The following is a 23,479-nucleotide window of genomic DNA, read 5'->3' as shown; positions in this document are numbered from 1 at the left end:
ATCTATTTCTAAAGCTGAACTCCTTGCTCAAACCTTTGCTAAAAACTCTACCTTGGACGATTCTGGGCTTGTTCCTCCCTCTCCTCCACCCTCTGACTACTTCATGTTACCTATTAAAACTCTTCGCAATGATGTTTTCCATGCCCTCGCTGGCCTAAACCCTCGGAATGCTTATGGACCTGATGGGGTCCCTCCTGTTGTTCTCCGAAACTGTGCCTCCGTGCTTGCACCTTGCCTAGTCAAACTCTTTCAGCTCTGTCTGTCAACATCTACCTTTCTTTCTTGCTGGAAGTTTGCCTACATTCAGCCTGTTCCTAAAAAGGGTGACCGTTCTAGTCCCTCAAACTACCGTCCTATTGCTTTAATTTCCTGCCTATCTTATTTTTTTTAATCTATCCTCAACAGGAAGATTCTTAAGCATCTATCACTTCACAACCTTCTATCTGATCGCCAGTATGGGTTCCGTCAAGGCCGCTGTACTGGTGATCTTCTGGTTTTCCTTACTGAGTCTTGGTCATCCTCTTTTAGAGATTTTGATGAAACTTTTGCTGTTGCCTTAGACATATCAAAAGCTTTTGATAGAGTCTGGCACAAAGCTTTGATTTCTAAACCACCCTCCTACGGCTTCTATCCTCTCTGTAACTTCATCTCAAGTTTCCTTTCTGACCGTTCTATTGCTGCTGTGGTAGACGGTCACTGTTCTTCTCCTAAATCTATTAAAAGTGGTGTTCCTCAGGGTCCTGTCACCCACTCTCTTCTTATTATTCATTAATGATCTTCTAAACCAAACTTCTTGTCCTATCCACTCCTACGCTGATGATACCACCCTGCACTTTTCCACGTCTTTTCATAGACATCCAACCCTTCAGGAGGTAAACATTTCACGCAGGGAAGCCACAGAACGCCTGACTTCTAATCTTTCTAAAATTTCTGATTGGGGCAGAGCAAACTTGGTATTGTTCAATGCCTAAAAACTCAATTCCTCCATCTATTCCTGACAACTATCCCCTCTTCTTCAATGACACTCAACTGTCCCCCTCTTCTACACTGAACATCCTCGGTCTGTCCTTTACTTATAATCTGAACTGGAAACTCACATTTCATCTCTAGCTAAAACAGCTTCTATGAAGTTTTTCTCACCCCCCCAGCTGCTAACCTTCAAGAGGGAGGTTTCAAGACACTGATTCATCAATTTTTGACTACTGCTTTGACCCTTTTATGGGACTGGCATTTCAGTGGGCATTTTTTTTTTTTTATTGGATTTTTTTGGCCTTGGCCAGTGTCCTTCCTACATAAAAAAAAAAAGTGATCCCTGACTCTCTAAGGGTGGCGAACGACAACGCTGGTGTCCTCTTAGGCATATGTGCCGAAGAAAAGGTGTTAATCCTGAATAATGATTATGAACTTATCAGGAGAGCTGGATTGAATCTGACGATTATATGGTGAGAGACTATATGATGTATTAATGATAACTAAGAGGGTCGAGAGGGAGCGGGTAAAATTTTGATGTTAATGAGGTTGAGTGGCCGACGGACAGTTTTATATAAAAACTGAATAACCGGCCGGGGTCATCATACACACTCTCTCTCTCTCTCTCTCTCTCTCTCTCTCTCTCTCTCTCTCTCTCTCTCTCTCTCTCTCTCTCTCTCTCTCTCTTCTTCTTCTTCTTCTTCTTCTTCTTCTTCTTCTTCTTCTTCTTACTATCTTCTCATCTTGTTCTTTCTCCCTTATTATTTGCCTTTCATAACTATAACTATATATATATATATATATATATATATATATATATATATATATATATATATATATATATATATATATATATATATATATATATATATATATATAATAGTATAGTGCCTTCCCGCATATTTACCTCTGCCCCCTCGTTTAATACACTCCTCATTCTTGCATTGGTAAATAGTCACTTAATTGTCAATACGCTCAATGAATTTCTGTTCGGACATATCCACTCTTTTCCACTTGCCATTTTCACAAAAGGCAATTTTAAAACTTAGGTTAATTTTTTAAATCTGAATTTTATTTTAAGTTAGTAGATTATTACTCTAGAATAACTTACAATAATAATTTACACAAAACAAAGATAAGAACTGTAAAATATCGGATCCTCTGGCTGTAGCTTCATGAACCACATACTGGTCGTGCTGTCTTATCTATATGAATATGTACTCGTACATCTATATGAATATAAAATTCGCAGTCTTAGATCTAATTTTCAGTCTGTGGAATATCACCTCTTCTTTACTAAAGGCGTCTTCTGTTCACCGTGATCTGTTGCAGATCACTGATCTGGTCGCGCAGCCCGTGTTCTGATTACATATTAATCTAAATTTACCCTGGTTTGAGTTATCCGGATCATGATCTGGGTGATCTGGATCCGGAGATGGGTTATAGCAGACGACACCTGCTGAAGCTGCTGGCGGCGGCCTTTTTAGCGGCTGTACAGCCTGTGCTGGAGACTTATTTAGAGAAATGCACTGCAAGAAAACGGTTGATGTGTCTGAAGAACAAACTGGATGTTAATGAATACTGTTGTAGAAACAAAACTTGAATAGAGTAATGGTGACAGGTGCCAGAAACAAGGGAAATATAACAAGCCACACCAAACCTTGGCTTAATGGCTTCTGATTATAATTACGTGGCCATTACCACCTCTACCAACGGCCCCATAATGAGGCAAGGGAAGATAATACTTGTTCAGTCGAAAATAATTAATCTTTGCTTGGGAAATGCCTCAGTAATGGTGTAAATAGCGTCAGCACGCGGACCAGGCTAACCTCACCTCGTCCAAATATTTTCTCATTTTGCCATTCCTTACTTCACCACAGCGAGCACTTTAATCATGATGTGTGTGATGAGAGTTTTGTATGGAAATTATACAAGGTTCATGGCCAGGCACGGAACCCAGTCTCGTGCTGCCATTCTTTTTTCTTTAAGAAGGATCAGCCTGGGAAGGCAGGTGGCTGAGACTCAAGGGTGGCTTTGTCGGTCCAACATCCTTAGGAAATTTAAGGTGTGGTCGTCGTTGATACTTTCTTGCTCAGTGGGGAACATCAATATTCTACCGCTTGTGACAACTCTACAGCGACTTGCCTGTGTTGTTATTGTTTTGATCAGTAATGGCTCCAAGCGTTATTTTTACCCCGAGAGAATTCAGAGCAGATTCAAATCCACATCAATGATCCAGAGTTGATCAGTGTTGTAATTAGAAGACACTTTATATATATATATATATATATATATATATATATATATATATATATATATATATATATATATATATATATATATATATATATATATATATATATATATATATATATATATATATATATATATATATATATATATATGTCCGTTGGTCTGTCAGTAGCCCCCTAAAACGTGGTTCACGGTCCTTTCTCAGTGGCGTTCATTATTCTCCCTTCCTTGTTGGTGGGTTAAACAGGCTGCTGGCCTATAGAGGTTTGATGTCTGTTGGCGACCAGCAGGTGCCTGGATTCGTTTATGCCCAGCACTACGCTACGTCAGTAGTAGGTACTCTAAGGATAACCTGACCCACGGCAATGGCAGCTGTGAGGGGGACTGAACCTGGCTCGTAACAATTTATTATAGAACATGAAGTGTATGAGGAGAAACAGTAATTTGGCTAATGTTAGTAATGATGGATAATAAATAAGATTTTACTAGAAAATATGTTCCATGGTAACAAAGTAAGATAAAATTATTAACGACTTCTGTAAAAAAAATAATGATCATGAACAAAAGCGGTCCCTGTCAACAAAGTATATTACACTAAACATTGTGCCGTTTGATAAGAAAATTAAATACCATTTAATACGTACAGCATCATATCCATAACTCCACAAGCTTTGTCATGTCACTAGAATTCCTTGATTTCTATTTTAATTCCTTCTCCTCCTTCACTACTTTCTTCCCCACCAATATTTATTTTATTTAAGGTTCCTCCTACTTTCTTCACCTCTCAGAAAGGCATACCAGTCTCTTCCCCCTTTTCTCCCTTCGTCCTGAGTTCCTCAACTACTATCTTTCTGCCATCACTTTCCTTAACTCCCTTCTGTTTACTCTTGTAATGGTTCCATATTCTTTCATATTCTGTTCTTCCTACTTCTCTGTCCGTTTCCCTCCTTAATCCCCTACATTTCTTATTTAGCTTATCTCTCTTCTTTTCTTACCCTTTCAATATCTTCATTCCACCATCTACTACCCTGTTTCCTACCCCTTCCCCTTTTTCGTTTCCTTATCCTTCTTCTATTACAGACCATATCCTGTCATTAAGTTCATCCACTTTCCCGTCCTTCCCATCCCATTCTACAGATTCTAAATACCTTGTAATATTCTCCCAGTCTCCTTCTCTCATGTTCCAATAGAAAAAATTGTTTCTGTTTCCTTCCTCCTCTCCCTGGATATGGCAGATACAATTAAGTACTAACATATAGTTATTAACAAAATGATAGCTTCCTCATCTATCCATATATACCTAACCATTCTCCTAGCCCTCTCATCCACCAATATATATATATATATATATATATATATATATATATATATATATATATATATATATATATATATATATATATATATATATATATATATATATATATATATATATATATATATATATATATAAGTATGTCACCAATTTGTCTAGTTATTGAAAAAGGGGACAGCGAGGGGATGGGCAGCACGTCCCCTCCGTGCCCCCAAGCAATTCCACCACTGCACGTTTTTTTTTTTTTTTCTATGCAGAGGCATCATTCATTTTCTTCAAAGCGTTTTAGGAGGCTCCTTGAAATGGTTTAGAAAATCTTAATATACACACAGCTAAAGTTAAAAACACTTCTATGCCAAAAATAGTTAAACATGTATAAAATAAATTCACTCACTACATCTTTAAAATTCTTCTTTGGCTATTGCAAGGTGTTTGACTCATCTGTTCCAGCTGGAGATGACTTTGTCCTTGTTTCTTTTGCTAATTAATTTCATGAACTTTATATTGGTGTTGAAATATTATCATGCAATTCGTCCAGCTGAACTAAATGTGACACACAAGAACAGAACTGTAAGTTACACAGTTGTGACTATTTGACAATAAAGCATATGTTGTAATTTCTTGAATATCTGACAATGCCATTTTTTACCCGTTGAGTCTCGACTTTACATTCTCTACTATTAAATATTTTACATTACCAATATTATTAGAAATTATATCATATGAACATTTCATATCTGCAAATATTGGGAAATGATCTGGACATATTACACTATTTAGTGCTATAATATCCGAAATGGCTATATCCTGACAGTTTCCTCTAATGGTATAATCTAGTTATTTGCAATAAGTATTTCCAAACAAAATTAAAATAAAAGTTGAAACGTCAAGCAAATCCACTTCAAAACAAGAAAGATGATTTCAATCAATAAAATTTTGTCATGCTTTTCAAGAATATTAATCAAGATCAAAATCACCTAAATAAAATATCCAATCAAATTTCATATTAAGAAGCATATGTTCCAAACTATTTAAGTTTCCACGAACAATGCATGTTTTCTTAATGTCGCTTTTATATTGTAAGTTTACAAAAAGAATAATATGTGTACCTAAAGAAATTTCAAGATTAAGAAGTTTTATCAGCCACAATTTCCTTGACAGTGAAAAAAAGTATTAATAGTTGGAGTAGCACCAGTTGCAGCAGTAGTAGCATTAGTAGAAGTGGTAATAATAGTAATAGTAGCAGTAGTAGTAGTAGTAGTAGTTCTAGTGTACCATATATATATATATATATATATATATATATATATATATATATATATATATATATATATATATATATATATATATATATATATATATATATATATATATATATATATATATATATATATATATATATATATATATATATATATATATATATATATATATATATATATATATATATATATATATATATATATATATATATATATATATATATATATATATATATATATATATATTGTGTGTGTGTGTGTGTGCGAACTACGTGGACGCACATCGCCACGTGGAAACGATTCCCTTGCCCTTTCGCACATCACCTGACTTCCCTGGGTGTGTTGGTCCCCTAGGGAAACCTCTGGACTGACTCGCACCTTTCCTTTCTTCGGAACAACGTGACTCGTAACTTGAATGTGATTGGTGGACGCCTTTCAGCCCGTGGTGAATTGATTTAATTAAGGGTCAAGTCAGCATGGGCATATTACCATTGACCTTCACAGGAGAGTGAAGTCTGTATTCTCTCTATATAGTAATAAATGGCCAAACTTCAAGACATGATTCATTCGCGCCATATCCCCATCCTGTAGGAGCCAAGATTGGAGGACAACGTACCAACCCGGTACATAAGTGGTAGCAGGAGCAGCAGCAGCAGCAACAACAACAACAACAACAACAACAGCAGCAGGAGTCTAGGCAAGACCGCCACGACATTTAGCGAGCATCGTATAGACTGACGCCTCCAGGATCCGCGGCATAGGATTTGCTTTATTACAGAAGCGCGGCAAAGATTAGCGTGTGTTTGAATGTGGAAGCCGTTATGCAGTTCTGTTTGGGTATTGCCGAAAATGCGATATATTTTGGTCGGCCTACCTTGAAGTGATCATCGACCTTTAGTGCTAATAATATATCATAAATCTCTTACAAAAACAGAAAAGCCCAGACTTCAACGAATGAAAGAGTACCTAATTCTTTATACCTTCGACGTTTTGTGACCCATCAAATACCGGACGCGCCGTCCAGGCCACGCATCTGTGAGGCTTCGAGAACATAGGCGTCACCGCTCTGCATGCTGCCACATCAGCTGCTAAAGATAGTACTCGCCTTGCTGCCATTGTTAATGTAAGTGTTGAGAAAATCTGCTAGGTTGCAGTCCAAGACGTTGCCTGTATCAACCTCAAGAACATTGCCAAGAAGGAATTCCTGAACGCCTACACCAGCTTCATCACACCGTCTGTCCACATAAGTGGGGCTCCTCCGATCACAATCTCATATCTTTATCTTGTCCTATCTCTCCAATCCCTCCTCAGGATCCCCCTAAGCGAAGGTGCCTCTGGCGTTTTCCCTCTGCTAGTTGGGGGGACCTGAGGAGGTATTTTGCTGATTTTCCTTGGAATGACTACTGCTTCCGTGTCAGAGACCCGTCTTTGTGTGCTGAGCGCATAACAGAGGTGATAGTGTCTGGCATGGAGGCGTACATTCCTCACTCTTTTTCTCGTCCTAAACCTTCTAAACCTTGGTTTAACACAGCTTGTTCTCGTGCTATACATGATAGAGAAGTGGCCCACAAAGGGTACTTAAGCCTTCCATCATCAGAATCTCATGCACTTTATATTTCTGCCCGGAACCATACCAAGTCTGTTCTCCAACTAGCCAAAAACTCCTTCATTATCAGAAAATGTCAAAACCTTTCAAGATCTAACTCCCCTCGTGATTTCTGGCATCTAGCCAAAAATATCTCCAATAACTTTGCTTCTTCTTCTTTCCCTCCTCTATTTCAACCAGATGGCACCACTGCTATCACATCTATTTCTAAAGCTGAACTCTTCGCTCAAACTTTTGCTAAAAACTCTACCTTAGACGATTCTGGGCTTGTTCCTCCCTCTCCTCCACCCTCTGACTACTTCATGCCACGTATCAAAATTCTTCGCAATGATGTTTTCCATGCCCTCGCTGGCTTAAACCCTCGGAAGGCTTATGGACCTGATGGGGTCCCTCCTATTGTTCTCCGAAACTGTGCCTCCTTGCTTGCACTTTGCCTAGTCAAACTCTTTCAGCTCTGTCAGTCAACATCAACCTCTCCTTCTTGCTGGAAGTTTGCCTACATTCAACCTGTTCCTAAAAAGGGTGACCGTTCTAATCCCTCAAGCTACCGTCCTATTGCTTTAATTTCCTGCCTATCTAAAGTTTTTGAATCTATCCTCAACAGGAAGATTCTTAAACATCTATCACTTCACAACCTTGTATCTGATCGCCAGTATGGGTTCCGTCAAGGCCGCTCTACTGGTGATCTTCTGGCTTTCCTTACTGAGTCTTGGTCATCCATCCTCTTTTAGAGATTTTGGTGAAACTTTTGCTGTTGCCTTGGACATATCAAAAGTTTTTGATAGAGTCTGGCACAAAGCTTTGATTTCCAAACTACCCTCCTACGGTTTCTACCCTTCTCTCTGTAACTTCATCTCAAGTTTCCTTTCTGACCGTTCTATTGCTGCTGTGGTAGACGGTAACTGTTCTTCTCCTAAATCTATTAACAGTGGTGTTCCTCATGGTTCTCTTATTATTCACTAATGATCTTCTAAACTAAACTTCTTGTCCTATCCACTCCTACGCTGATGATACCACCCTGTACTTTTTCACGTCTTTTCATAGACGTCCAACCCTTCAGGAGGTAAACATATCACGCAGGGAAGCCACAAAACGCTTGACCTCTGATCTTTCTAAAATTTCTGATTGGGGCAGAGCAAACTTGGTATTGTTCAATGCCTCAAAAACTCAATTTCTCCATCTGTCAACTCGACACAACCTTCCAGACAACTATCCCCGCTTCTTCAATGACACTCAACTGTCCCCCTCTTCTACACTGAACACCCTCGGTCTGTCCTTTACTTATAATATGAACTGGAAACTTTACATCTCTTCTCTAGCTAAAACAGCTTCTATGAAGTTAGGTGTTCTGAGACGTCTCCGCCAGTTTTTCTCACCCCCCCAGTTGCCAACTCTGTACAAGAGCCTTATCCGTCCATGTATGGAGTATGCTTCACATGTCTGAGGGGGGTTCCACTCATACTGCTCTTCTAGACTGGGTGGAATCAAAAGCTTTTCGTCTCATCAACTCCTCTCCTCTAACTGACTGTCTTCAGTCTCTCTCTCTCACCGACGCAAAGTTGCATATCTAGCTGTCTTCTATCGCTATTTTCATGCTAACTGCTCTTCTGATCTTGCTAACTGCATGCCTCCCCTCCTTCCGCGGCCTCGCTGCACAAGACTTTCTTCTTTCTCTCACCCCTATTCTGTCCACCTCTCTAACGCAAGAGTTAACCAGTATTCTCTAATCATTCATCCCTTTCTCTGATAAACTCTGGAACTCCCTGCCTGCTTCTGTATTTCCACCTTCCTATGACTTGAATTCCTTCAAGAGGGAGGTTTCAAGACACTTATTCATCAATTTTTGACCATTGCTTCGACCCTTTTATGGGACTGGCATTTCAGTGGGCATATTTTTTTATTGGATTTTTTTGGCCTTGGCCAGTGTCCTTCCTACATAAAAAAAAAAAAAAAACATTGGCAGACGGAGATGTGAGCACACCAGACTATGTCCCTGCCTGGCATTGAGAACGATATAATCAACACTGATTGCATCTGCTCCCAAATTATGTTACTCTACCGTATATGCGACTTTTAAGTGGCAGGACCGATCTACTTGGCGTACGCAGACCGCCTGTCCGAGTGGTTAAATGTTGTTGGGTGTCCCTGACAGATTCGGTTGATCATCTAACGCGGGATCTGCGCACAAATTCGGCATGACTAGCGTACCTACGGACTTGATGGGAGGCAGCAGTTTGTATCAATACTGCGGTTCTTGGAGCACTGGGGGGATCTGCCATGATATGTCATACCCCACGAACCCAAGGGGTAATAGCTATACCGAAACACCTGTTAAAGAAATAAAGAAGCTCATCCAGAAATTGATTACCATTGAGCTACTGGATGGCGCCTTCGAGAGAGGGATACTGAAAGATGTTTTCATGCCCTCGCTGACCTTAACCCTAATCTTGCTATAGACCTGATGGGATCCCACCTAATGTTCTCTAAAATTGTGCCTCTGTATCTGCCTCTTGCCTATTCAAGCTACAAGCTCTGTCTGTCAGCATTTACTTTTCTTCCTGGTGGAAATTTACCAACATTCAGCCTTTTCCTAATAACAGTGACTGTTCTAACCCCTCAAACTACATACTCAAGTTTCCTGTCTTTCCTAATTTTATATTCTATCCTCAACAAGAAAATTTTCAAACACCTGTCACTTAAACAACCTTATAATGTAATCATTAGTATAGGTTTCGTAGTGACCGCTCTACTGGTGATCTGAAATTCCTTACTGAGTATTAGTCATCCTCATTCAGGGATTTCGGTGAAAGTGTGACTGTTACTTTAGATATGAAAAAAAAAAAAACATTTGATAGAATCTGTCAGAAAGCTTTAATTTTCAGACTATCCTCCTACATCTAAAATTTCCTTTCTGACCGTTGTATTGTTGCTGTTATAGATGGTCATTGTTTTTCTCCTACGTCTATGAACAGTAGTGTTCCTCAGGGGCCTGCCTTGTTACCCATCTTTTATTTTTTTAACAATTGTTGTCTTATTGTCGTATCTCCTCCTATGCTAATTATTCGACTCTGCACCTTTCCATGCCTTTTCATAGACGTTCAGAAGATCCACAGAACGGAAATCAAAACATAACAAACAGAGCTCGAGACAACAAATAAGAAATTCTCAGCTTAGCAACTGGAAAACTTTCAGACTGCATTCATGTTCAGGTGAAGAGAGCTGAGGTGAGGGGAAATTACCCTTCGGAAACAGTCTCCAGATTCTAGATCACCACAAGTCGTTAGAAAGAGCAGTGCATAAAATTTAAGTAATGCGTTTACTGTCATAGGAGATACCATTCAGTTGAAAACTGTCAAGAGGATTGTAGATCAACTTCATCACATGTCTCTGGATGCCGTGAGACTAACACAACACTAAGCAAATTCAGGACAGTTCTACCTCCCGGTACAGTACACAGAACCGATGGACTATTTCGCTGCTTCTCACCATGTATTTCAAAAACCAACCCAATTGTCAACGAAGATTAGGGACCTCTACATCAATGCTGGGGAATTAGCACACCAGTTCATCATAGCTACAGAGTCACTCTCAAACTAAATTTATCTATGCTATATACCTCTCACCTAACTCCTCCGACTATAAGGAATTCTTTGACTACTTAACTTCCAAAGTGGAACACATTCTGACTCGCTTCCCTTTTGCGGAGATTTCCATTCTTGGAGACTTCAATGTTTATCACCAGCTTTGGCTTTCCTCTCTCTCCACTGACAGTCCTGGTGAACTAGCCTTCAACTTTGCTATTCTCCATGACCTAGAGCAATTGGTGTAGCACCCTACTCGTATTCCTGACCGTCTTGGAGATACGCCCAACATTCTTGACCTAATCATTCTGCTTATGCTGTTACACTCTCTTCTCCGTTGGGCTCCTCCGATCACAATCTCATATCTGTATCTTGTCCTATCGCTCCAATCCCTCTTCAGGATCCCCCTAAACGGAGGTGCCTCTGGCGTTTTGCCTCTGCTAGTTGGGGGACACAAGGAGGTATTTTGCTGATTTTTCTTGGAATGACTATTGCTTCCGTGACAGAGTCTGCGTGCCGAGCGCATAACAGAGATAATAGTGTCTGGCATGGAGGCGTACATTCCTCACTCACTTGCAAACCTTGGTTTAACACAGCTTGTTCTCGTGCTATACATGACAGAGAGGTGGCCCACAAAAGGTACTTGAGCCTTCCATCACCAGAAACTCATGCACTTAATATTTCGCCCGGAACCATGCCAAGTCTGTTCTCCAACTAGCCAAAAATTCCTTCATTAATAGAAAGTGTCAAAATCTTTCAAAATCTAACTCCCCTCTTGACTTCCGGCACCTAGCCAAATGCATCTCCAATAATTTTGCTTGTTCTTCTTTCCCTCCTTTTATTTCAATTAGATGGCACCACTGCTATCATATCTATTTCTAAAGCTGAACTCTTCACTCAGACCTTGGCTGAAAACTCTACCTTGGACGATTCAGGGCTTGTTCCTCCCTCTCCACCACCCTCTGACTACTTCATGCTACCTATTAAAATTCTTCGCAGTCATGTTTTCCATGCCCTCGCTGGCCTAAACCCTCGGAAGGCTTATGGACCTGATGGGGTCCTTCCTGTTGTTCTCCGAAACTGTGCCTCCGTGCTTGCACGTTGCCTAGTCAAGCTCTTTCATCTCTGTCTGTCAACATCTGCCTTTCCTTCTTGCTGGAAGTATGCCTACATTCAACCTGTTCCTAAAAAGGGTGACCGTTTTAATCCCTCAAACTACCGTCCTACAGCTTCTATCCTTCTCTCTGTAATTTCATCGCAAGTTTCCTTTCGAACCGTTCTGTTGCTGCTGTGCTGGACGGTCACTGTTCACTTCCTTAATCTATTAACGGTGGTGTTCCTCAGGGTTCTGTCCTGTCACCCACTCTCTTCCTATTATTCATCAATGATCTTCTAAACCAAACTTTTTGTTTTATCCACTCATACGCTCATGATACCATCCGGCAATTTTCCCCGTCTTTTCATAGACGTCCAACCCTTCAGGAAGTAAACAGTTCGCCCAGGGAAGCCACAGAACGCTTGATGTCTGATCTCACTATAATTTCTGACTGGGGAAGAGCAAACTTAGTATAGTTCAATACCTCAAAAACTCAATTCCTCCATCTATTAGTTCGACACAACCTTCCTGACAACTATTCCCTCTTCTTCAATGGTTCCTCTTCTTCAGGGTTCCTAGTGAACGGACGTGTTTAGTGAGCAGTGATCTGATGCTAATATAGCTGGCTAGTGTAGACATGGCGTCTTGTGTTGCTGAGTCGTCTGGTTGTGTTAGTTCTCCTGTTTTCGAGGCCTTCGTTGCGAAGGTCTCAGAGGTGGAGGATGAGTTCCATCGAAGGATCTCGGAGGTGCAGGCTGAGTTTCGTGAGAGGATCTCAGACCTGCAGGCTGAGTTCTGTAAGAGGATCTCAGCACCTGTGGGAGGGTCGTGCCCCACCGTCACCTTACCTAGTAAGGCGACGGAGGAGCAGTGGTCGATTGTGTGCAGGGGAGCCAAGAGGCTGAAGGTCCTCAGGGCGCCTTGCGTGGAGACGAAGAATCCCTTCAGTGTGCTGGAGTAAGGGAAGGAGATGGAGGTGGACAGGGCGGGAGGAGACAAGGAGGGTGCAGACGCAGTTACCCTGCCCCAAGGTAGAGTGCTTGTGTTTGGTGATAGTCAGGTTAGGCACTTAGTGCGTTCTGTGCTAGGGACAGGAAGCGTAGGTCGGGAGTGTGTTTGCCGGGGGCCGGGATACGGAAGGTAGCTGATAGGCTAGACACGTGCTTGGAAAAAGATGGGACCAAGCCCACTGTTTATTTCTCAGCGCGAGAGGGAATGACCTTGGTAAGATCAGGAATGAGGGACTTTTCGGGAGGTTTCGATAGGCTTTGGACAGGATTAGGGACAAGGGAGGGATCCCTGTGGTGTGTGGTGTCTTGCCGAGGAGGGGAGTTGGTGATGAATGGCTGTCCAGGGCTATTACAGTGAGTAGCAGGCTTGTGAATCATTGTAAGAGTAATGGATGGACGTTCATCGACAACTGGGACCTTTTCTATGGTAGGGATACCTTGTACGTCAGGGATGGAGTGCATTTATCCGTGATAAATGCACTCCATCCAGGGTGTTCGTGTTTTGGCGGAAACACTCGAGCGAGAGGTAACTGCACTCCAGCGTTTTTTTCGTTAGTCGGGAGGGAAGAAGGGGTTATGAGGTGAAAACGAAGGACAAATTAGTTAAATCTAGAAAGGTAACTAGCTCAGGGAAGGTGAGAAATAGCTGAAGTGTTTACTACACAAACTGTAGAAGTATTTTGAATAAAATAGACTTGCCTAGAGGAATAGCGTGTGTAGAGAAATTTGATATCATTGCTTTAACTGAAACTTGGTTAGATATGTAAGGAAAAGTATTTAATCCGGAGGTTAAGATAGAGGGTTATACAATGTTCTATAAAGACAGGGAAAACAGGAGAGGAGGAGGCGTCGCGTTATACGTTAGGGACACATTACAGGGTTGTATTAACATTAGAATCAAAACAGATAGCAAAACAGAATCGATATGGGTAGATATTAAGGAAGGATCGCAGTCAGTATTACTGGGAGTAGTGTACAGACCACCGACCAGTACAAAGGAAATTAACACCTCACTGTGGCAGGAAATAAATAGAGCAGGCAGGTACAGTCAGGTATGTGTGGTAGGAGATTTTAATTTTAGGAATATCGACCGGAGCCTGATGGTGGGTACAAGGAAGCAGAGGAATTTCTTAAGGTAATTCAGGATAATTTTTTAAAACAGGTAGTCGTAGAACCCATAAGGGGGAATAATATTCTAGATTTAATTCTTACTAACAGGGAGGAAGCAGTCACGCAGGTAGAGGTTGGAGGACAGCTTGGTAACAGTGACCATAAGGAAATTAGGTACAATTTAAAATGGGAAGAAACTTTTAGAAGCAAAAACACTAGTAAAATACCTGGCTTTAGGAGAACAGATTTTGAGGAATTAAAAAAGTATCTCCAAGGAGTTGACTGGCAACGGATGCAGGATGAGATCAGGTCCGGAAGGGAGTTGGGAGAGATAAGGCAGGATGAGAGAGGTGAGGTGTGGCGTGAGGGTGTAGGACAAGATGAGGGAAGATGTGTCCGGAGGGAGCGGAGGAGAGATGGAGGGGGAGATATGTGTGAGTATGTTGGAAGGTCAGGTCATGCTGAAATGAGAGAGGTGAGGTCGAGGCGATTAGATGAGGGAGTGGAGAGAATAGAAGGGACCGAGATGAAGGGATTAGGTGAAGTAAATGTAGATGAGTTGTATAAATATTTCGTAAAATTCATACAGGTCAGTAAGCAAATATCCCTTATAGGGCAATAAGATCACAGAAAAATTATCCTAAATGGATGATTGCTAGGTTAAAACATTATATCAGGCGGAAGAGAAGTATATATAAGAGATTAAGGGCAGGTGAAGAAGTTTTAAAATCACAATATAGTGAATAAGTTAGAACAGTCTGGAGGTTAACGAGGAAAGCTAAGGGCAATTATGAATTAAAGGTAGCCAGCCAGGCGAAGACGGATCCCAGGGGATTTTATCAGGTATACAGGACGAAGAATAAGGATACTGTAGGTCCATTAAAGGCTGCAGATGGGGAGCTTGTTAGTTCTGGGGAGGAGATTAGTAAAATTCTGAATGAGTATTTTTAACTGTCTTCATCCAGGAAAACACGCAGGATATGCCAGATAGTGAACAGGTGTTTAGAGCAGATGAAAATGAAAAGCTGACATATTTCCATAACTAAGGAGATAGTGGAACAGGAGATAGTTAGGCAAAAAAAGTTCAAGACACTAGGACCAGATGAAATATATACCAGAATACTTAAGGAATGCAAAGAGGTCTTTAGGAAATCACTTGAGTCAGGTGAGGTATCAGTAATGTGGAGGCAGCCTAACGTAGTACCCATCTTTAAGAAAGGAGATAAAACTTCAGCGTCTAACTATAGACCTGTCAGCTTAACTTCAGCTGTAGGTAAAATATTAGAGTCAACAATAGCGAGGAACATTAGGGAACATTTAGACAAACATAACTTGATAAGTCAGTCACAGCATGGCTTCACGAAAGGGAAGCCTTGCCTGACAAACTTGTTAAGTTTTTACAGTAAAGTATACGAGGTGATAGTTATGATATCTTATATCTGGACTTAAGTAAAGCATTTGACAAGGTACCCCATCAAAGGCTCCTGAGAAAGGTTAGGGCACACGGGATAGATGGGAAGGTGTTAGGCTGGATAGGGTCATGGCTTAGCGACAGGCAACAAAGGGTTTTAATAAACGGCTCGAAATCCGAGTGGGGACATGTAATTAGTGGGGTGCCACAGGGATCAGTATTAGGACCATTGTTATTTCTAATATATATTAATGACCTGGATAGTGGAATTAGTAGTGATGTTAGTAAATTTGCGGATGACACAAAGATAGGTACATTAATTAGGTCAGAATCGGATGCCATCGCCTTGCAGGCAGATTTATATAGGATGAATGAATGGACGGACAGATGGCAAGTGCAATTTAATATCAACAAATCCAAAGTACTTAGCGTAGGTAGAGGAAACCCTCACAGTAGGTACATATTAAACAACGAAACGAAACTCGGGTAGGTACAGGGTACGAGAAAAATTTAGGAGTTATAGTTAGCTCTGAACTCCGTCTAGGAAATCAATGCATAGAGGCCAGAAACAGGGCAAATAGGGTACTAGGATTAATTTTTAGGAGTGTTAAAAGTAGAAGGCCGGAAGTAATATTAAAGTTATACTTAGCGTTGGTCAGACCTCATCTAGACCATGCTGTGCAGTTCTGGTCCCCATTACAGGAAAGATTTAGGTCTATTAGAATCAGTATAGAGGAGAATGACTAAAAGGATACAGGCGATGAGGAGTATTCCTTACGAGGCGAGATTGAAACTGTTAAAATTACATTCTTTAGAGAGACGTAGGTTAGGAGGGGACCTGATAGAAGTCTTTAAGTGGTATAAGGGTTATAACAAGGGAGATGTAAGCAAAATTCTTAGGATCAGCAACCAGGATAGAACAAGAAATAACGGGTTCAAGCTTGAAAAATTTAGGTTTAGGAAGGAGATAGGAAGAAATTGGTTCTCAAATAGAGTGGTAGATGAGTGGAACGGACTCAGTAATCATGTTGTTAGAGTTGTTAGGGATCTTTAAGACATCACTAGACGGGTTTATGGATGGGGATAATAGATGGAAATAGGTAGGTATATTTCATACAGGGGCTGCCACGTGTAAGCCTGGTCGCTTCTTGCAGCTTCCCTTATTTTTTATGTTCTTATGTTCTTAACTGACTGTCTTCAGCCTCTTTCTCATCGCCGCAATGTTGCACCTCTAGTTATCCTCTACCGCTATTTTCATGCTAACTGCTCTTCTTATCTTGCTAACTGCATGTCTCCCCTCCTCCCACAGCCTCATAAGAACATAAGAACATACACGTACATACAAGAACATTACATGTAGCAGTCTAATCCGTCTAATCTTCTCTTAAAACTTCCTGATGTCTTAGCACTAACAATTTGATTACTGAGTCCATTCTATTTATCTGCCACTGTGTTTGAGAACCAATCCCTTCCTATCTTTTTTTAAACTTAAACTTTTCAAGCTTGAACCCATTATTTCTTGTACTATCCTGGTTACTGATCATAAGAATTTTGCTTATATCCCCATTCTTATAACCCTTATACCACTTAAAGACTTCTATTAGGTCCCCTCTTATCCAACGTCTCGCAAAAGAATGTAAATTTAACAGCTTCAATCTCGCCTCGTAAGGAATACCTCTCATCCCCTATATCCTTTTAGTTATTCTCTTTTGTACTGATTCTAGTTGAACTATATCCCTTCTGTAATATGGGGACTGCACAGAGTAGTCTTGATGAGGTCTGACCAGCGACAAATATAACTTTAATATTACTTTGGGCCTTCTACTTTTAACACTCCTAAAAAATTAATCCTAAACCCTATTTGACCTGTTTCTGGCCTCTATGCATTGCTTTTTTAGACGGAGTTCAGAGCTAACTATAACTCCTAAATCTTTTTCGTACCCTGAACCTACCAGAGCTTCGTTGTTTACTGTGTATCTACTGTGTGGGTTTTTCTATACCTACGCTAAGTACTTTGCATTTGTTGATATTAAATTGCATTTGCCATCTGTCTGTCTATTCGTTCATCCTATTTAAATTTGCCTGCAAGGCGATGGCATCCGATTCTGACCTAATTAATCTACTTATCTTTGTGTCATCCGCAAATTTACTAACATCACAACTAATTCCACAATCCAAGTCATTGATATATATTAAAAACAACAGTGGCCCTAATACTGATCTTTGTGGCACCCCACTAATTACAAGACCCCACTCGGATTTAGAGCCGTTTATTACAACTCTCTGTCACCTGTCGCTTTGTCGTGACCTTATCCAGCCTCGCTGCACAAGACTTTCTTCATTCTCTCACCTCTATTCTGTCCACCTTTGTAATGCAAAAGATAACGAGTATTTTATATCATTCATCCCTTTCCATAGTAAACTCTGGAACTCCTTGCCTGCTTCTGTATTTTCATCTTCCTATGACCTGAACTCCTTCAAGAGGGAGATTTCAAGACACTTATCCTTCAATTGTTTACTCCTTTTTCGCACCATATTCGGGGACCGGCATCTCAGTGTTTTTTTTTTCTTTTTTTTTTCTTTTTTTTTTCTTTCCCTTGGCCGGTATCGTTCCTACAGGAAAAAAAAAATAATAAAAAAATAATTAAATAAAAATGAATATTATATTCGTCGAGGAAACATTTCTTGATAACATCCTTTCACTAATATATGAAAAAATTTCCGGATATGCTGCATGGCAAAGAGAAAAGTCACACTCAAGCGTTTTGTTACAGTTTTGATCTCCCCTCGAAGTTATTGGCATTCCTACACAGGAAAAGCAGGCAGTAATAATAATGAAATAAGTAGGAATATTGTACCGTAGGTGTTACCACCCATCTTCACGCGGAGCACTGTTACTAGGATTTCTCATGAACAGACAAAATTATTCAATAAACTTAAATAACTGTTAACATATACTGATATGTGGCCATTGACGATCTCTTGGCAATTATATGTCAACTTTTTGACACATTCATCTGGCTCGTCCTTAGATCATGCTGTCACTGACGTGCCGTCCCACATCGTAAGTCGTTGTCCTTTTGGTATTCTCGGCACATCAGATCACAAGACGGTCTTGACTAGGGTAAAAAATACTGAAAGCCAAAACCTACGCAAAGAAACGAATGATGTGACTTTGGGAAACTGCGAACTGGAGAGGACTGAATACAGACTGGAAGAAAATACTTAAAGGCAATATTCATAATCAGTGTAACAACTTCACTGAACACGTGTTAACACTGCAAAACCATTTTCTGTCCCACAAACTTCATTCGTAGAAACCATCATATCAATCATGCCATGGACTGCTGTCAAATATAAGGTAGCTTGTGACAAAAGTACAAAGCATAGCAGGCATACAAAAAAAGAAGCCCACAAAACTGAATAAATATTTGCATAAGCAAGCGACCCCACGAATGCAGAAAATACAAAAGTGAGCAAAAAACTAGATGGGAACCTAACACTAAGAAAAAACTACGAACTGGTGATGTGGGCAGGAGAAAATCTGGATCATCTTCAAAGAAGGATAACAACAGAGGTGAAACCATACTTATCTTGTTACAGCAAAATGAAACAATCATAAACATTAGCTCACCAGTTTCTCTATACAAAAAAAAAAAAAAAAGTCAAACCCCATCAGTAATTTTCATAAGTTCCATTGATGACCAAAAAGGAAACTGATACCATAACTGTAAATAAATTATATGTAAAAAAAATTAAAAAATGAATGTGTAAACGAGAAAAAGGTTGTGGGGTCAGTTCAAGACTGTTGCGGTGTGGCACCAAGGAACCGGCATATTCCCAATGCACGAACTTTAACAAATCCCCAGAAGACCAAGAATGGTCTAAGCAATGGAAAGTCAGCAATGTGGCACCAATTGTACACAAACAAAGCAACAAAAGCTATATGAAAGATTATCCGTTAGTTTCTCTAATTAAAAAAATTTTGATAAAAATTACCGGATCATCTAGAAAATAGCCATCTCATATCTATGATACTAAAAGGACGTTCAGGGAAAGAGAACAGGCGTGCTGGCTCTGGTCACAGAGGGTGCCTTTGATCAAATCTGGCATAGAGGACAAAAGTTAAAGATAGAAGTGCTACAGGAAACTTGAATAACTTGTTAACCGACTACTTCAAGGACCAAAAATGATCGTGTTGTTTTAAACGGAAAGGAATCCCTATTATATAACTTTTTTTTTCGATCCAACTGAAGACAAAAACTCAAAATCAGTTGGGTGCATCCTAGTAAATTTTCTGTACAGTCCACTCACATACTAGAATTTTAAATCAGCCAACATATTTGATTCACTTTTTTTTCTTCTTCTTCTTCTTTGGTAACCATATTATAATGAATAAAAATATACGAAGCCGCAGTCAGAAAATGACACTGTCGTCACCGAGCTGTTGCACGTTTCCTCTACCTACTGGATATAGATACTCAAGTAAATTTCTTAATGTACTTAATGAATAATATTGATACATAAAACACATGCTATTCGTCACCAGCAAAATAACAACCGTTATACTTTTTTTTTTTCCCCAGTGATAATAATTGCAAAAAATCAATCTGCAATCAGCATGAAAAAATACTGTAATCTTCATATAAAAAATACATCACGGTGTAATTTAAATCATCAAATAATTCTTCGTTGTTTGTGCAGGAAAACATGCATAATGTCTGCGCTACGGAGATTTTCGCAATTAACACTCAATAAAGAAACACACATGAAGTCGCGCCACAGGAATTTACACCGACCACATTCAGTTACAAAAACACATAGTTATAACATTCGGGTCACATTAATTCAATTAAATTTCAATAAGGAGAGACCGCAGAACATATACTTTCATTCAGTACAAAATATAAACAACATGTGCATGTATCACAATAATAAATTTAACCATTCAATCATTGTTCCTTCTGCTACCTAACCATGAAATAATTGATTTCAAGATTCCATCACAACTTATAAGTTAAACTTCTTATCCCCCACGGCCACCCTCAGGCCGGGCCTCTCAGAATCTTTGGTTTCTCTCTCTTACTTTGCGCTCTCCTACTTCTGCAACCTCTGCTGCCGATTTCTTCCTTAATTACATGACCTAATGTTCTAGTTTCTGTTATACTTTCCTCTCAAAAAGTTATCTCCAGGTTAAGGTCAAAATTCCCATGCATTTCTCATACACACGTATAAAGTTATACAATTCATTCACATAACCCGCCCACAGGCGTGGCGGTATATATAACTTTACCCAATGAAGATAGCAGGGCGTAGTTTGGTGTATGAGGTCAAAGTAAAAGGTGGGGTGATGTAGGGGAGTGCAAGTTCCCATAAGTCACCTCGCTTTTCTCCTCGTTCGCAGTGTCCCTCTTGGTGATGTGCTTGCCATCAATGTTTGGTACTGCGTCAGCCGACATCTTCATCTCTGTCCGGCTCCACTCGCCCACGATCACAGTCTACTTAATGTTTATAACTTTTTTTTTTTTTTTTCGTGTGGCTCATGTCTGCTTGGGCTTCTTATCCCTCCCCATCAAGTGCTTCAAAACAAAAGCAGCTGCCCGGTTACTGCGTTTTCTGTCTTCTTTTATTCCTTTTGCTCCTCCATGTTTTCTTGATTTCTTTATTCTTCTTTTCTTGTCCCATCTTCATGTAATGTAGGTTTACCACATTGTTGCACCACGTAACTGATACGATATGCGGATACGCAATAAGTGGAAAATATAATCCTGTTGCGCCGTTACGTATCATTAATTGTTACACAACGATTATACGATACGTGGATATGCAGCGTGTACGCACTTTAAGAAACACATCAAAATAGTAGCAGGGAATATTAATAAATAACATCCTTTAGGAAAATCTCGTAGCTCTTAGACAAGTATGATTTTATATAAATCACAATTATCTTGTCTGGCATGGAAGGGAGCAGCGAGCAACCATTTCTGCCTGCGGAAGGTGTACGTAAACTATAGAGGAGAGCCACCACCATGTGGAATCTGGACAATGCCCACAGACTACACAACAACAACGGTCGGACGGGCCCATATAGTGTCAAGACACACATTGCTAACATCGGAAACGCCGAGAAGTCACTTGCATACGCAGACTGTTCCTTCAAAGATAGAAGAATGGCAACACGAGACTGTTCTGTGCGTGACTATGAAAGTTTATTATTAAAGTTTCACACAAAGCTCTCTTCAAACACAGCATCCTGAAAGTATTCGCTATGGTAAAGTACAGAATGGCAAAATGAGAAAATATTCTGACGTAAGGTGAGGCTAGCCTGGCCCTCGTGCTGAGACTAATGACATCATTACTGAGGGACTTCAACAATAAAGATGTACAATTTACGACTGAACAAATATCATTTTCATGTAATCATCGGTAGAGGCGATAATGGCCACGTAATTATAATCAGAAACCATTAAACCAACGCTTCGTGTGGCTTGTTATATCTTCCTTGTTTCTGGTACGTGTTACTATTACTATACACATTTTGTGCCTACAGCAGCATTCTGTAACGATTCATTATTATTCAGTTTGTTCCTCAGACATACTGTTTTTCTTGCGGTGTACTTTACTAAATAAATCCCCAGTAGATTCTGCTCTGCCGCTAATATGGCCGCCTCCAGCGGCTCTAACGAGTGTCGTCTGCTATAAACCACCTCCGGACCTAGATCACCCAGATCATGATCCGAATCACTCACATTAGGGTAAATCTAGATCAAGATATAAATGCTTGGAACACGATCAGCGTGACCAGATCATTGACCTGAAATGGATCTCGGTAAACAGAAGACGCCTCTGAGACTGCCTGTCTAACAGGGTGGGTGCTCCACGTGAGCAATGGGCACAGCACCGGCCGCGCGGCAGAAGCCTCGTTCCTAAGTCACTCACTACCAAAGGCACTCTCAATTGAAATATTAAAAACTTTTAATAAACCTGCAAGAACCAGTAAGAGATATGGAAATATGACATATATTTCAAATGCGAAGTCAGTGGCTCTTGCACAATCATTCAATTTGTGAGTCAATTTTCATTTACAAAATATATTTAAGCTTTAAGACTGGAAACACTGTAAATAATGAGAGAGAGAGAGAGAGAGAGAGAGAGAGAGAGAGAGAGAGAGAGAGAGAGAGAGAGAGAGAGAGAGAGAGAGAGAGAGAGAGAGAGAATCAGTGAAGGAATTATGTAAGATTGCTACTTTTACTTGCAGTACTTTCCCTTACTGAGGCAAACAGACTGACTTATCATCACCATCATGGCAAGCGGCGGTACAGTACCACAGAAGTCTTTCAATCAGAATCTGACAGTAATTTCAAATAATCGCAGCCTAACAGACCGCCAGTGCCCACGGATGATGTGCTAAATAGTCTTTCATCTATTTACACTTGCATGGTCATTTAAAAGTTGGTAAATGAGTAACATAATCGATTTCTTCACTCTTTGGCTTAATGTTGCATATAGGGGCTATGTATCATCATTATTTTTATAAATATGTTTTGTTAGTATTATGTACATTTCATTTATTTATTTATTTACTTTATTATTATTATTATTATTATTATTATTATTATTATTATTATTATTATTATTATTGTTATAATTACTATTATTATCATTATTATTATTATTATTATTATTATTATTATTATTATTATTATTATTATTATTATTATCTTCTGTTTGCATTTCTTATATCATCTAATTGAGTGAGTATTCATTACATTTCATTTCCTTTTCATCATATTGGTAATCCAGAATAATCAATTTTTCTTCCTTCACACACACACACACACACACACACACACACTCATACACACA

The 23,479-nt window shown here is 39.7% G+C and overlaps 1 protein-coding gene across 5 annotated transcripts in view; it reads left to right on the top strand.

Annotated features, from left to right (window-relative positions):
* LOC135094141 (uncharacterized) overlaps positions 1-23,479 on the top strand; it is a 54,009-nt gene that overhangs the window by 18,932 nt on the left and 11,598 nt on the right. Inside the window, exon 3 of one of the 5 annotated variants that reach the window (XM_063993946.1) lies at positions 6,154-23,473. The exons of the other annotated variants lie outside the window; for them this stretch is intronic. Within the exon in view, the coding sequence (XP_063850016.1) occupies positions 12,720-13,043 (324 nt within the window). The 5' untranslated portion in view covers positions 6,154-12,719 and the 3' untranslated portion in view covers positions 13,044-23,473. Of the gene's footprint in view, positions 1-6,153; positions 23,474-23,479 lie in introns of those variants that run through there. 5 annotated transcript variants of the gene reach the window in all.

Source organism: Scylla paramamosain, chromosome 44 (assembly GCF_035594125.1).
Source record: "Scylla paramamosain isolate STU-SP2022 chromosome 44, ASM3559412v1, whole genome shotgun sequence".
Classification (NCBI taxonomy): Eukaryota; Metazoa; Arthropoda; class Malacostraca; order Decapoda; family Portunidae; genus Scylla; species Scylla paramamosain.
The sequence above is the reverse complement of the archived record's forward strand: the minus strand, read 5'-3'. Positions and strand labels throughout refer to the sequence as shown.